Source organism: Chrysemys picta, chromosome 5 (assembly GCF_011386835.1).
Source record: "Chrysemys picta bellii isolate R12L10 chromosome 5, ASM1138683v2, whole genome shotgun sequence".
Classification (NCBI taxonomy): Eukaryota; Metazoa; Chordata; order Testudines; family Emydidae; genus Chrysemys; species Chrysemys picta.
In genome coordinates, this window is record NC_088795.1 from 109,780,400 (window position 1) to 109,795,554 (window position 15,155).

Genomic DNA, 15,155 nt, shown 5'->3' on the forward strand with positions numbered 1-15,155 from the left:
TCAATTTTGCACTTCCCTCTTAAAAAGATAATCTGGAGAGCAGAGAAAGTCCAGGAGAGAAGAAAGGGTATATCTAAACTAGTTTATGGCCTTATTGTAACTTGAGTTGAGTGTCTGGATTAGCATTTAGAAAGGTGCTGGTTAACTCCAGTTGGTTACCAGTTAACTCAAATTACAGTAAAGCCACAAGCTGTAATCTAGATCGGTGATTTTCAAACTTTTTTTCTGGGGACCCAGTTGAAGAAAATTGTTGATGCCAGTGATCCAATGGAGCTGGGGATGAGGGGTTTGGGGTGTAGGAGGGGCTCAGGGCTGGGTCAGAGGGTTAGGGAGCAGGGAATAAGCGGTTCAGGGTGTGGGAGGGGGTCAGGACTCTGGGCTGGGGGTGTAGGCTCTGGGTCGGGGATGAGGGGCTTGGGGTGCAGGAACGGGGTTGGGGGGGACTTACCTCCAGCGGCTGCTGGTCAGCAGAGCCCCGGGCCCGACTGCCTAGAAGCTGGGCCCACTGATTGGGGTGCAGCACCCCCCGATCCCTTATCTTTTTATAATGTAGCCCCAGGAATGGCAGAGGGTGCCTGGTAGCAAGAGAGTGGAGCGGGGACCAAGCAGCTGCCCTGCAGGGAGGGGAAGCAGGAGAGCTCCTAGCTGGTAGAGGGATGACCCCCAAAATCTTGGCGGCTGGGAGCCGCCTCCCTCTTGGCTCCATGCTCTGGGCTAGCTTCACTCAGCAGCGAGGAGGAGCCATAGCCATGAGAGGAACAGGAATAGGGAGCGCACTCAACCAGGCAGTAATGGCACTTCTGGCCACTGTGTTGTCTGCCTGCAGTGCTGGTCGTCTGGGAGCAGGAACTCTGGGATAAATCTGAAGGATTTCTGGAACCTGAGTCAACCTGGGGCCACATGCACACAGGAAAGCAATAGGGCTCAGACCCTAGGTCCCAGATTAACATGGGCTCGGACCTTGCAGGGTCCTGGGACCTTGCAGGGTCCTGGGTCTCTGCATCTGAGCCCTAGGTTGGCACACTTTCTATGTGAAAGCAAAGATTGTTTGGCTTGAGCCTGGGCTCAGACTGTGGCTTAAATTGATTTGTAGGCATACCCTGTGTGTACTACGCATGAGAGAGGGATTAGGCCTGCTTTGCCAGTGGGTTTCATGGCTGGTCTTACTGACACAGTAGAGGAATGTTGAGATTCAGGAATACTGGGTTCAATTCCAGCTTCTGGAGAGGATTCAGCTTGAGTGGTTATAATCTCTCCTGCTCCTGACCCTCCCTTCTATTCCCGCTTCCCTACCAGTTCCTGCTCATGTCTGCTCTTCTGCCTCTTATCTCCCTCTTCATCCATGCTGCCTGGGCACCAGCATTTGGGGAGGCAGAAAATGCATTAGGAGCACAGGAGAGGCAGACTCTGGGCTCTCATTTCTGGTGCCCCATACCACAGTGGCTATTGAGAGGAACAGTTACAGGGAAGAAACATGCTTGGTGTAGATGGATTATTTGGATAATGCTTCTAGCCTCTCACAAACCTCTACTGAACATGTGAGACCTCTGATTTTCAGAGGCTTATAGCTTGGTCCAATCTGGATGATTTTTTAACTGGGATGGTAAAAGGTACATCCTTGAAACTAGGTTAATTCCCATCGCCAACCTCCTGACCCTCTGTCAGATATCAAGTCAAGCTCAAGCATGGGGGCCTTATAGCTTCTCAGCAAAATGTTTATAAGACTTTAACAAAGGCAAAAGACTGGGTTTTCTTCAGAATGTTCTCAGAAACTGCTGCACAATTTTACCTTAAACCTTACATTAAAAAAACAGCCTGAGGTAGTCACCTGGCATAGAAAATTTCAGTCTGACCAGTTAGTTTGGAAGTTATAAGTAACTAAATATGTGGTCTTATGATGGAAAGTGGTAGTTTTTCCCATAGTTAAGGAAGTCTGCTCCACCTATAATAAAGAAGTAGTGTTTGAGTTAGGCCCTGATCCCGACCGTAATTGACTTCTTGGACAGAAAGCCCCATTGAAGTCCCGCATTATAATCAGAAAAAGGGTTGGGGCTTAGTCTGTAAGATATGAGGGGGGGCATGGACCATTACTTTTATGTTTAAATAGTAGTCAGTACACTGGAGCTCAATTACATATCTGAAGACTGATCCTATGATTGGCTTGGTTTGTATGTTTTAGAGCTCCTTAAATTCAAAACTCAAAATGAGCATGCTTAGTTTGTGGGATATTAACGTATATCTGGTTAACAGGGAATTAATTTCACAGCCTAATTAAGATGAGTCTGTGAAACTCCCATGGTGTATTGTTTGTCCAGCTGCAGACCAGAGTTCATTGGTTTTACATTAGTAAGTTTACCAGAAAGAATCTAAACAAAGAGAGGTGCATGTAATTCCTTTAAAAAAAACAACAACAACAACAAAAAACATATTTTCAAAAAGTTTCTTCACTGGTCTGCTCGCAACTTTCCATATTTAAATACTTGGGTGTGAACTTTTGAGTACTAATATGTGCATATGCAAATGTTAGAGCTTGAAACACAGAACTCTTGTTTGAATTTTCACACAAAGTTACACATGCACAAATGGAGACTTCATTGAGTTTAATATCACAACTGTAATTTTGTCTAACTCCTAAATATAATCATGCTCAACTATATCTAATTCATTAAACATCTGGCAGGCACTTATCTAATCTATCCACCTGGACATTTGAATGGCCCTTCCATCTCTGGTATGAGTTCCTTCTGTTTCCAAAGTAAAAGGTCATTTTTATCATAAGATAAATCATTTGCAGGAAAAGGGCTCTTGAGCTTTATAAATAGAGCAAATGGTTATAATTCCTTCTCCCCTTGGGGCATCATCTGATTGCTTGCTAAGCCTGAAGTCCTGAAGGAGCTGGGACATACCACTTGCTAACCCGAAGCTTTGTTCTTGAGTAATATGCTGCCATCTAATGAAGCTACACCCACTTTGGGTTAGCAAGTAGCATGTCCCCCTCCCTTCAGAACAGTCTGATGGTCACAGGGATTTGTCACTTGAGGTGACCCAAGGCTTATTTTTTCACATACAGCCAGTCAAAACCCAGCTCCTTATTCAAACTTGATATACAAAGTGTAAGTGGCATATGGCAGCATATTATGTAGGAACAAAGCTTTGAGTCATGAGTGGCATATCCCAGCTCCTTAAAACAGGCTAACGGTTGTGGGGATGTGTCAGTTTCGGTGACCCTAGAGTTATTTCATCATGTGAAGTCAGTCCACCCCAGTTCCTTACTTGATTTAATTAATAAATAAAAATCTAAATTTCTAATTACTTATCACATACATTTGATGACATTTCTACAAATTTAATCTTGCATTGAAATATTTTAAAATAATGTTGGCCTTTGAGTAAGGAATTGCGAACTACATATAAGGAGTGGGTACTACAATATGGTACGCTATTCCATACTAAAATAAGGAACTGAGAACAAGGAACAAACTTCACCCTTGTCAAAAACCTTCCCTCTTATGCAAGAGGAGGTGCGACAAAGTTCCTCCATTTGCAGCTGTTTATGCATTAATTTCCACCTATAACAATTAACTGACGAAAGTTACCTGAAATACAGTTTTTTTCCTCCAAACTATGCATTTTGCAAGATCTACTCAGGAGATATTCTTTGACATTTTGTTCAGATACACAATTTTGTTGAAGAACATAGAACAGAAGAACGGCCGTACCGTGTCAGACCAAAGGTCCATCTAGCCCAGTATCCTGTCTACTGACAGTGGCCAATGCCAGGTGCTCCAGAGGGAGTGGACCTAACAGGCAATGATCAAGTGATCTCTCTCCTGCCATCCATCTCCATCCTCTGACAAACAAAGGCTAGGGACACCATTCCTTACCCATCCTGGCTAATAGCCATTAATGGACTTAACCACCATGAATTTATCCAGTTCTCTTTTTAAATGCTGTCATAGTCCTAGCCTTCACAACCTCCTCAGGTAAGGAGTCCCACAAGTTGACTGTGCGCTGCGTGAAGAAGAACTTCCTTGTATTTGTTTTAAACCTGCTGCCTATTAATTTCATTTGGTGACCCCTACTTCTTGTATTATGGGAATAAGTAAATAACTTTTCCTTATCCACTTTCTCCACATCACTCATGATTTTATATACCTCTATCATATCCCCCCTTAGTCTCCTCTTTTCCAAGCTGAAGAGTCCTAGCCCCTTTAATCTCTCCTCATATGGGACCCGTTCCAAACCCCTAATCATTTTAGTTGCCCTTTTCTGAACCTTTTCTAGTGCCAGTATATCTTTTTTGAGACGCATATCAACAATGGATGGTTGGACTGCCAAGGAAAAATTTAAACAAATTACATTTTCCCTAGGGAAGTTCTGAAATGTACTGGGGGAGGGGGGGAAAATACCAAAACTGGATAAAAATTAAAAGGGCCTAAGAACTATTCACCACTGTTGCTTTCTAAAGTGAAGTTTTGGCATTTTGATTAGATGGGCTCATCTGTGTGACTACCCATGGTTCTGAAGACACTGTATCATAATGCATATACACAAGGGGCCAAAAATAAGTTTGCACAAGCAGTCTTAATTCTGGCATTTCTTAACCTTTGAGTACTTGACTTTGCAAACTTAGTATTCTTTTAACACAGTTTTTGTGTGTTTGCTCTCTCTGTCTCTCTCAAAAAAATTGCAGTTAAATCAGTACATACAGTATTGACTTCCTTCAACTTCTTAGCTATCTATGTAAATGATGGCTGAAGTCTTGTGGCTATTATAACCTTTTAAAAATTTATTTTCAGTAAAACTTTAAAGTTTTCTTTGTAATAAATAGTGAAATTACTTGAACACATGCTTTGTACTTCATAGACACAACTACATACTCTATTATATATAGGGCAAGGATTTTAAACAAACCAGCCATGTTGATTTCAGGTTAATTAAAAACTGAGGAGTGGAATCAATGCTGAATTTTTTTTCCACTTACAACAAAAATGTCAAATTTTTATATTGTAGAGGGTCATATTCAATTTTTAATTGTTGTCTGAAAAGGAGTATTTAGGTATACATACTGCCTTTGTTCCACTACGGAACCTGTGTCCAAGGGGCATTTGGTGCCAACTGTTGGAGGGCATAGGGTTTTCACAAAGATCCCCTGCATCAGATATATGCCTAATCGTTCATTGAAGGCTGTCATGTGAAGTCTTTACCAAGAACCAGTAGCCCACTGGATGTTATAAATATTGCAAAATGTGTGTATGGATGATATTTAAGGAGTTATGTATCTATACTGAAAATTAGGTTCTTAAGGTCTTGGAGTTAAGACAGGTAACCAGGAGATGACATACCTCGGAAATATTTCTTTCAGTCAGGATGTAACAGATGCTTATCTCCCTTTCTGGTAATTTGTGTGTTGTATATCCTATGCCCTGCAATGTCTCCCTATTTGTATCGAGAGCTAGAGCAGAATTAAAGATTGTGAAATCTGCACAAGAGGAAACTTACAGGGTGAAACAAACAGCCCGTGTGTGTCCTCTACTATGAATAGAGACAAAGGATTGTTATGGTATATCTTGGGGTGCAAAGAAACTCATGGGATCCTTCACCAAGAGGCAAACTGATAGTGTGCTTGTCTCATGAAATGAAGGTCACAGGCAACCTGGCTCTAAAGTGCTGCAAGGATTTTGGATGAGTGATACACTAGAAGACATGAAAGTATTTTGTTAATTAAGTCTAAGGTCTAGAATGCGTGTTATGATTTTATTTTCTGAGTAATTGTTTCGAATACTTGTACTTGTTACTACTCGAATTTCTGTGCTTCGTTAAATAACAAAGCTTTGCTTCTCTTTCATTGTCCTGTCTGTTTTTCCAATAGTAATTCCCAATTAGTACTACGCCTCCATTCCATCCATTAAAATAAGCAATTAAATAGTTAAAGCCAACATTTTAAAAAGTGTAACTAGATTTCATGCCCCATTAATAAAGGACAGAGAAGTTCATACCTCTCTTTTCAGGCTGTCTGCCCTTTGTTCACATTTGAAAGGTTATCTTTGCAGTCATAAGGGCTAGACTCTTTTAATATAATGGAAGCTTAGATTCTGTAAGATCTAAATTTGTCAGATGGGCCACTCAAATGCATCAAATGGGCTAGATCAAATCTGTTGCTTTGTTTTCGCTGCGTCAAAAAGTGTGTGTGTATGAGTGCTATTTTTACCACAGGATGACTAAAGTACTGTACTATCCCATTATAAAATCCTAATGATATCAAACCACCTGTAGCTTTTACTGTGAGCTAGTTAAGCAAAGTCAATGCTATATGTGCCCCCTCCCTCCCGGGTTGACCTCACCTAGCTAATTTCCATAAAAACTACAGTGCTTGTCTCTGATAGGACTTTACAGTGGGATAGCTAATGCACATTTGTTATCTGGTGCTTAAAAAAACCCACTTTTTTTTTCTTCACTGAAGACATGACCTGAGTTAATCTTTTCCCAGTAGCTTAACATTTAAAGAATATTGCAAACAATGAAAAGAACTTGATTGTTGTTGTTTTTTAATGGATTAAAAATGGATTTCTTTCATGTACTTGCATGAAGAAAGCAGTGAAACTAGGTGTGGATTAAAAAGTTGCAGCACATATCCATATACTACTACTTCAAAGCATAAGTAGGATCTTAGGCAACTGAGATCAGAGAGGAGCATTTTCTACCCTACACATGATATTTAACAGCAAGCAAGCAGGGTGCTTTTTTTCCTGAAAAAATGGGGATAGGTCATTTCCTGCCAAAGACCGGATACTGAACTAGGTAGACCAGTGGTCTGTTTTTGGCATAGGAATTTTGTTTCACAAACTACTGAAGAAATAAATATTTCACTTCAAACTTAAAATCCGAGTAACGCTGTTTTGCTGATTAAAGTATGCAAACATTAAGATCCTGCAAACCTTTACACACTTGAATATTCCTTAATCTGGATTAATTTAGTTCCACTGAAGTCAAGGGTTCTACCTGGATGAGTGAGGATTTGCAGGATCAGACCCTTAGTTTGTTAAGAGGTGATTTAATAATATTAACCACAGGAAAGGCTTTTTCATATTTACTTTGGTCATCTGACTAAATAATTTGATGTAATAGTCTCCTGAACTCCAAGCTCTAGTTTTAAGGAGTAATAAATAAATAAATAAATAAATAAATTAGCTCGCTCATCTCCACTGTTCTTACTTCACACATTTGTAGCATGTCTGTAGTCTGTACTTTCCTTGTGGGATTTTGAGATCATACTGTTAGCCAAATGGGCTCGTTTCCCCCTGGAGCTGCCCAATTACCCCAAGGAGGCACGGGAGTCTAGAAGACGGCTTTAAGTTTTTATTGACCAGTCAGCTGAGTGGGCGCTCTCCTCGGCTAATGCCAGAGAGAGAGCCCCTTATAAGTGCGGAGCAAGCCTTTTTATACCTAGCAACAAACAACTTAGCATGCATACCTGATACGTGTATGCGGAAGGATTGAGAGAGAGGCAAGGGAATGGATACATAACAGGATGCAGTTTAACATTTGCTTGAACTCATCACTTCTTTCCACAGCACCCCCTTCCCCCGCACTCCCCCCCCCCCCCGCACTCCGCTCTGAGGCATATGTTAGACTGAAATAGCAGGTCCTTTCTGTCTCACCTAGGCTGGTGGTTTGGCCGCCTTGTGTTATCACATAATCTTGCTGCACAGAAGGCTGCAGCGGGTGTTTTGCAGAAACAGTCGTTGCTCCTGATATAACAGCTGGGCTTATAGGCAAATAGTTGATCTTTTGCTCTAACATACTGTAAATTAATTCATTCTTCAGAGTATGGTTTGAATAGTGTGCAGTGAATAAGGCATGGGGACACATACTGAACAGTAAAGAGAAAACAAAAATATTGAATAGTTGGTCATTAAGCGTCAATCCTGTACACTGACTGAATCAGGCAGCCGGTGGAAAAAGATATGTGATCGTGTAATTAAAGATTATCATAATACATGTGCACAAGGGGACTAATTAAGGTTGCACAGGAAACCTTGATTCTGGTATTTCTTAACTTCTGGATACTTGACTTTGCAACATTAATAATGTTCTTTTAAGGTAGTTTTTTTGTATGTATTATTGATTTTGTTTAATTCAAGCTAAATCAGTATCAGCAAGGTTTTGGGCTGCTTAAATTTGTCTACATTAAGAATTTGGACTTTTTCTGACTAGATGGATTTTAAAATCAATTCAGTTTATCTGCTGCAAACTTCCAGTATAGAAAAGGCCAGTGTCTCATTTTCCCCATTTGTAAAAAAGATAGAAAAAAATACCGCCTACCTTTGGAGGGTTGTTGCAAAGTTAGTAATAACAGCTCTTATGGTGGTTTTCTCTCATATGGAAAAAAAGGTCCACAGGTAACCCAGTACTGTAAATGTTCTGCACAGTAACTAATTTACTCTTTTTTTGCCTTTGACAGTAATTCATTACAAGACAAAATGCTAGTAGTCTGAAAATATTGGGTTTATATCCTTGTGTAAATCACAGCTTTTCCAAAATAAGCTTTAGAAAGAGTATTTATCTTTTTGCATGTTTACTGTTTTCAGCAGAAAACGTTTTTTCTTGGTTGTACAGATCAAATAGTAATTTTACTGTTTTTTTTTTTTTTGCTAGTGGCAGACTTCCTAGCCCCCAGAGTATATCTCCTCATCATGAAATGATCTGATTTAGTCTCCTTTTCCTTTCCAGCTTTCCACCATTTGGATCTCTTGAGTTGTGTTTTAGTGGATCATTCATTACTGAGCCCAAAGTCTCATCACCTCAATTATTTGCATGTTTATTAAATGAAGATGTTGAGAAACTTATTGCAGTAGTATTGAGGTGTGTATTTTTATGTAGGCTTTTAAGCTACTTGTGTATCTCACTTGTACGATAAGAGTTATAATAGCAGAGTTAAAATGTAATTGTAAATTCCTATTTTTGTTACAAGTATGTTTTGATATAATTAAATTATTAAGTATGGCTAAGATTGAATATACAGTATGAATAACATTTTTTCCCCTGGTGCCAGACATTTTATTGTCATCTCCTAAAGTGAAAAATACTTAAATTTCTATTGCTTTGTCATGAAACAAATTATAGTTGTACTACTTTTACCTTGCATTGTGGAATCAGCCTGTTCTACTCTTGCCTAGTACTACCAAGTCAGCACAAGTATGGGAGAATGAGCTGGATTCTATTCTTGCTAATTCTGTTGAAAATGTATTGTTAGCCAAGTTATAATTGCAGGCCCAGTGGAGTTACCCAGTTATAAGTGTGGGCAGATACTTTATTATTTGTGACAAGTCACATTAAAAGGAAAGAACAAAGCCTGGCTGAGTTTGCAAGCCCGGCACTTATGGGTTTTTTTCTTTTCCTATTTGTAAATTGAGTAAATGTGTTATGGAAATCCCTGACATCCACATGCAATACAAAATGTTGAGTTTTATGGAGTCACTTTTTAGAATAGAACTGTGCTTAAAAGAAGCAAAAATGAGATTTGGTGGGTAAAGAGAGCTGATTACCTGTTTTACCAATATTTCTAAAAATATTTTAATTTTGTATTTGGTGAGTTAGCATATTTTAAACATTATTCTTCTAAAAGCATTAATATTTTAAGTTAATAATTTAGCAGAATTATTGATCACAAAGTGATACATTTCATTGTACATTTATAGTTCATAGATTCTAGGACTGGAAGGGACCTCGAGAGGTCATCGAGTCCAGTCCCCTGCCCTCATGGCTGGACCAAATACTGTCTAGACCATCCCTGATAGACATTTATATAACCTACTCTGAAATATCTCCAGAGATGGAGATTCCACAATCTCTCTAGGCAATTTATTCCAGTGTTTAACCACCCTGACAGTTAGGAATTTTTTCCTAATGTCCAACCTAAACCTCCCTTGCTGCAATTTAAGCCCATTGCTTCTTGTTCTATCCTTAGAGGCTAAGGTGAACAAGTTTTCTCCCTCCTCCTTATGACACCCTTTTAGATACCTGAAAACTGCTATTATGTCCCCTCTCAGTCTTCTCTTTTCCAAACTTAACAAACCCAGTTTTTTCAGCCTTCCTTCATAGGTCATGTTCTCAAGACCTTTAATCATTCTTGTTGCTCTTCTCTGGACCCTCTCCAATTTCTCCACATCTCTCTTGAAATGCGGTGCCCAGAACTGGACACAATACTCCGGTTGAGGCCTAACCAGCGCAGAGTAGAGCGGAAGAATGACTTCTCGTGTCTTGCTCAAAACACACCTGTTAATACATCCCAGAATCACGTTTGCTTTTTTTGTAACAACATCACACTGTTGACTCATATTTAGCTTGTGGTCAACTGTAACCCCTAGATCCCTTTCTGCCGTACTCCTTCCTAGACAGTCTCTTCCCATTCTGTATGTGTGAAACTGATTTTTCCTTCCTAAGTGGAACACTTTGCATTTGTCTTTGTTAAACTTCATCCTGTTTACCTCAGACCATTTCTCCAATTTGTCCAGATCACTTTGAATTATGACCCTGTCCCCCAAAGCAGTTGCAATCCCTCCCAGTTTGGTATCATTTGCAAACGTAATAAGCATACTTTCTATGCCAATATCTAAGTCGTTAATGAAGATATTGAACAGAGCCGGTCCCAAAACAGATCCCTGAAGAACCCCACTTGTTATTCCTTTCCAGCAGGATTGGGAACCATTAATAACAACCCTTGAGTACAGTTATCCAGCCAGTTATGCACCCACCTTATAGTAGCCCCATCTAAATTGTATTTGCCTAGTTATTGATAAGAATATCATGCGAGACCATATCAAATGCCTTACTAAAGTCTAGGTATACCACATCCACAGCTTCTCCCTTATCCACAAGGCTTGTTATCCTTATGACTTCTATGAATTCTAAAAGCAAATATAATTTCCGTTTACTTTGAACTGAAGTCTTTATGGTATTCTGTCATCTTATGCCACATCTCTAAATGCTTCAAATAATGTATGGACTGACTATATTAATACCAAGTTGTAAACTGAATTTTTTAAGATTACATTTTTAAGTCTGATGAAATGCCTTCGTTTTCTGATTGTACTAAAACCTTTATGGTTGAGCAACTAACAGACCCTGCAGAGAAAATACTAAATCAGATTGATTGTAATTCATTCATCACACTCCAGAGAAACACTTACCCTGTAACAGGTATTCAGATGCTTTTACATTTGGGCTCTTATTTCATAGGTAATGTCAGCAAACAAAAGGATTTGTAATTTTTATTTAGATTAATTCAAACTCTAGAAAGTAGTTTCATGGTGTCTTCTGCTCTATGTTGAGTGTCTCATCTTTCTGGAAGAGAGACAAATTAATTCACTAAGGTTTAAGATGATAATCTGAAAGTTACAAGTCATGTACAAATGTTTTTTTTCACCTTTGCGACAAATCGTAATATTTTTTTGCTAGTGTTGACTTGAATATTTTTCCGATTGTTTACTTTTGATTAAAAACCTGTGTTGGTTGGCTTTTTTTTTTTTGTTGTTGTTGGTGCTTGTCTGTCTTCCAGCTGTGTTAGCTGTTAACTCATCTAACTAAAGTTGATGAATTTTCCACCCCCAAACCCTTCATTGTCCTGATTTGTGCACATTCTAGTCAAGATAGAATTAAAGTACCAGAGGGTACCTGCTGTGAATATTTTGGGATAGGCAAGATGAAACCCTGGGCCACCACTTTTGTAAATTCAATGAAAGGCTCTCAGTACGTACGTTGGAACCTCTTGTAAACGTAATACTGCTTCATGCATGACATTTTGAGGACCTACTAAATTTAAGGCCCAAATTCAATAGTTTTCTGATGTTGTAAGTACTTGTTAGATGGACTGATTTTGTTGTAACTTTGTTATAGCAGCGCGGGAGGCAGAGGCCGGTGCAGGCGGCAGGGAGTGGCGTGTCCCGGGGAGCCCGGCGGCACGATGAGCAGCGGGGATCACTAGTTCCTGCCCCCCCGGGTTGGGGTCCGTGGCCCTTCAGGGCTGGGCTGGCCACCCCAAGATTGGTCGGAATGCCACCCCTTACAATGTGCCACCCCAGGCACGTGCTTTCTTGTCTGGTGCTTGGAGCCGGCCCTGAGTATAGTACAATATAGTTACTTCTGGTGAAACATGAAAAATGCAGCATAAATGGTTTACAGTACAGTATATTTTAAAATTGTGTATTTTTCTTAATGTCATGTTCAGATATTTAACGTTTAGCACAGGTTTAGAGGTTTATTAGTTAAGTTGCTAATTCATCAGGATCCAAACCTTTTATCCATTCCTTCCCTCCTCTTTCTCCCCCCAAAACCCCCCAACCCTCCAAACCAAACAAACAAAAACCAGCAGCATATCCATTTGAAACAGTAATATGTATTTCTCCAGACATCATTTCATCCTAAAATATCACTTGTCCATTTAACACCTTTTCAGACATGTGCTGTATTAGGACTTTTAGGTTCTGGAGGAGAACATTTTTTCTGTAGTCTTAGATGTTCAGAAACATAAATGTAGAACAGAACAGGTAAAAATTATGGATTAAAAAGATACCACAGCATAGCTTTAAACACTAAAACTACTGGGGAAAATAATTCAGACAAAGAGTTTAATTATTCTTTTTGAGGAAAGAGATTCTTGAATTACAGGGAATGCTTTATGTGGAATATTTAAAATGTGTGTTCCCCATAGTATAATGAAACACTTGTCCAACTTCAGATATTGAACAAATGTAAAAATATTATTCTAAATTTCCTTTTGAAAAGTAAGCACAATAGTTCATTGTCTAAAATCTTATTGTACTATAACATGAGGGGGACATGGAGTAGAAATGTAACCATCTAGAAAATCTCTGTTTTGGTGTCTGAGTAATAGACGGCAATGGTTGGACCAGTTTTTCCCCCCTTATTTCTGTCAGGTGTGTATTGTATAAACACTTACTAATGTGGTATGTAAGCCCTGACTGCATTTATATAGCCACATGAAAAATGTTGGTTAGCTAACAAATAAGGTTGCGAGGTACTAGCCCAAGGAACATATATCAATACATATATCTTTTAAAAAGAAATAAGCAGTAAAGTTTACTATCTAGTTCTGACACCAGTTTGTGGGTGTCCGTTAAGATTGGAATTTTCTGTCTTAGCAATACTCAAAGGACCTATAGCGATACCCTGACAAACTAAGCTCTGTAAAAACCTTATCCATCCACAAGAAACCGTTTAGTCTCATTAGGGACCACAGACACTGAAATATCTTACTATTAATCATACATTTGTTGAGCAAATGCTCCCCTATTTCATAGTCATACACAGTTCACAGAAATAAAGTACCCGGTATGTCTAAATTCTTAATTGTACAACCTACTATCAGAAGGGCTTAATGTCCATGTTTACAATCTTTGAATAGTGTGCTCTTCCCCAATACTTCATATTTCACTCTTCTCAACTTGTAAGCATTTCAGGGCACCTAGCACAGGGGGGACCCCCACTGTTTCTTGGGGCTTATGGGTACTATTATAATATAGTTAATAATTATTGTAAAGGTATTATACAGTAAGTTTTTCTTTCTGTATCTTGATAAAAGGACAGTCTTTTTAAAAGAAATAATTATTTTCATAGTACTTAGAAGAAAGGAATAAAATTCAGCAAATGTCGTTAGGGTTGTTCTTCTGACATCTTTTGTTTTTGATTCTATATGCAGGATTCTGAGCAACAATAAAATATCGGAGTTGAAGAATGGTTCCTTTTCTGGATTAAGTCTTCTTGAAAGATTGTAAGTACTTATTTAAAAAATAATTGGAATTCACCACTAAATCTTTTGTTTGTATATTTTAAGTATCACATAAATGTACAAAACAGAACAAAACATCTCCTTTTAAATAGGATCTTCTGTAGTGGGAAGTATGTAGCCATGTCTGCTTCAGCATAAGAATTATTTGATAGCTGAGTGATCAATGTACTTAATAGTCTTTTTCTCTATGAAGGTTAAACTACAGTAACAGTTACTACAGAGGGAGTTTGGCAAAAGCCATTTTCTGAGACTTAGTTGGGGGAAGGGGAACAATAAGAAAGTGCAGAAAATGATCTCTACAGTACCATAGACATGCCTGGCACTTTAGAGAGAATGACTACATAGCTATGATTTCATTCTGAGGTGGTGCTGGGGCAAACTCTGTGGGAAGTTATTTAGATTACAGTGATGTGACATTGAGATTGCCTTACCTTTCCTCTTGCTGGCAATCCTCATTTGGAAGGGCAAAAAGGCAAGTGTGGCTAACGGCAGGCTAAGAATAATGTGTGTATGTACTTGTTTGGGTACAGGTGTGGCACTTCAGAACATAAAAGGGGAGGAGAAATCAAGTTCTTTTTGAAGGGTGGCAAGTCTGAATGGGAGTGTACACTTCTCTGCAGCCTGAAATTTCCCTCTCCCCTATAGGTTTAGTAGTAGCATGTACTTTGTGGGGGTTCATTGCCTTACAAATTCCATATATGTCAACTTGATGGAAAGAAAATCAGGATGATCTGTGGCACCAAAAGTGGTGGTGCCTCCTTTTCTTCTTCTTCCTGCTCTCCTTTGGGTTCCCTCTTCTGTGATTCCCATTGCCTCTCTTCCTTCTAGATCAGTGGTGGGCAGCCTGCGCTCCATCAGGGTAATCTGCTGGCAGGCCACGAGATAGTTTGTTTACATTGACCATCCGCAGGTACGGCCCATGCCGCTTCCCGCAGCTCCCATTGGCCAGGAACGGCAAACCGTGGCCACTGGGAGCTGTGGGCGGCCATACCTGTGGATGGTCAATGTAAACAAACTGTCTTGCGGCCTTCCGGCGCATTTCCCTGTTGGGCTGCAAGTTGCCCACCACTGATCTAGATGTTGCTGTGTCACCTACAGGTTAAGAGGAAGCACTTCAGCTCCTATTTCAGGACGGTGTTTCCTTTTCCTTTTATGGATGGTGCTGATGCTGATGAATTCAAAATAGGAAGTGTAGGTGGTGGATGTTCAGGGTTGGCAGAGTATTTTTTATGAGGAAGAGCAACGGAAGAAATGTTGGAAGTGTATGGATCTCTAAGCTGTGCTGACTGATTAGGAAAGTAGCCAGTCCCACCTCCTTATCCTAGCATCAAAGTTCTTTTGGTTT

At 39.6% G+C, this 15,155-nt stretch overlaps 1 protein-coding gene across 6 annotated transcripts in view; it reads left to right on the top strand.

Annotated features, from left to right (window-relative positions):
- ADGRA3 (adhesion G protein-coupled receptor A3) overlaps positions 1 to 15,155 on the top strand; it is a 182,385-nt gene that overhangs the window by 74,540 nt on the left and 92,690 nt on the right. For 3 of the 6 annotated variants that reach the window (XM_042855417.2, XM_042855419.2, XM_042855416.2), the window contains exons 2-3: positions 8,734 to 8,865; positions 13,721 to 13,792. In XM_042855417.2, the coding sequence (XP_042711351.2) occupies positions 8,734 to 8,865; positions 13,721 to 13,792 (204 nt within the window). The remainder of the gene's footprint in view (positions 1 to 8,733; positions 8,866 to 13,720; positions 13,793 to 15,155) is intronic. The other 3 variants (XM_042855418.2, XM_008166238.4, XM_065597020.1) reach the window with 1 other exon arrangement.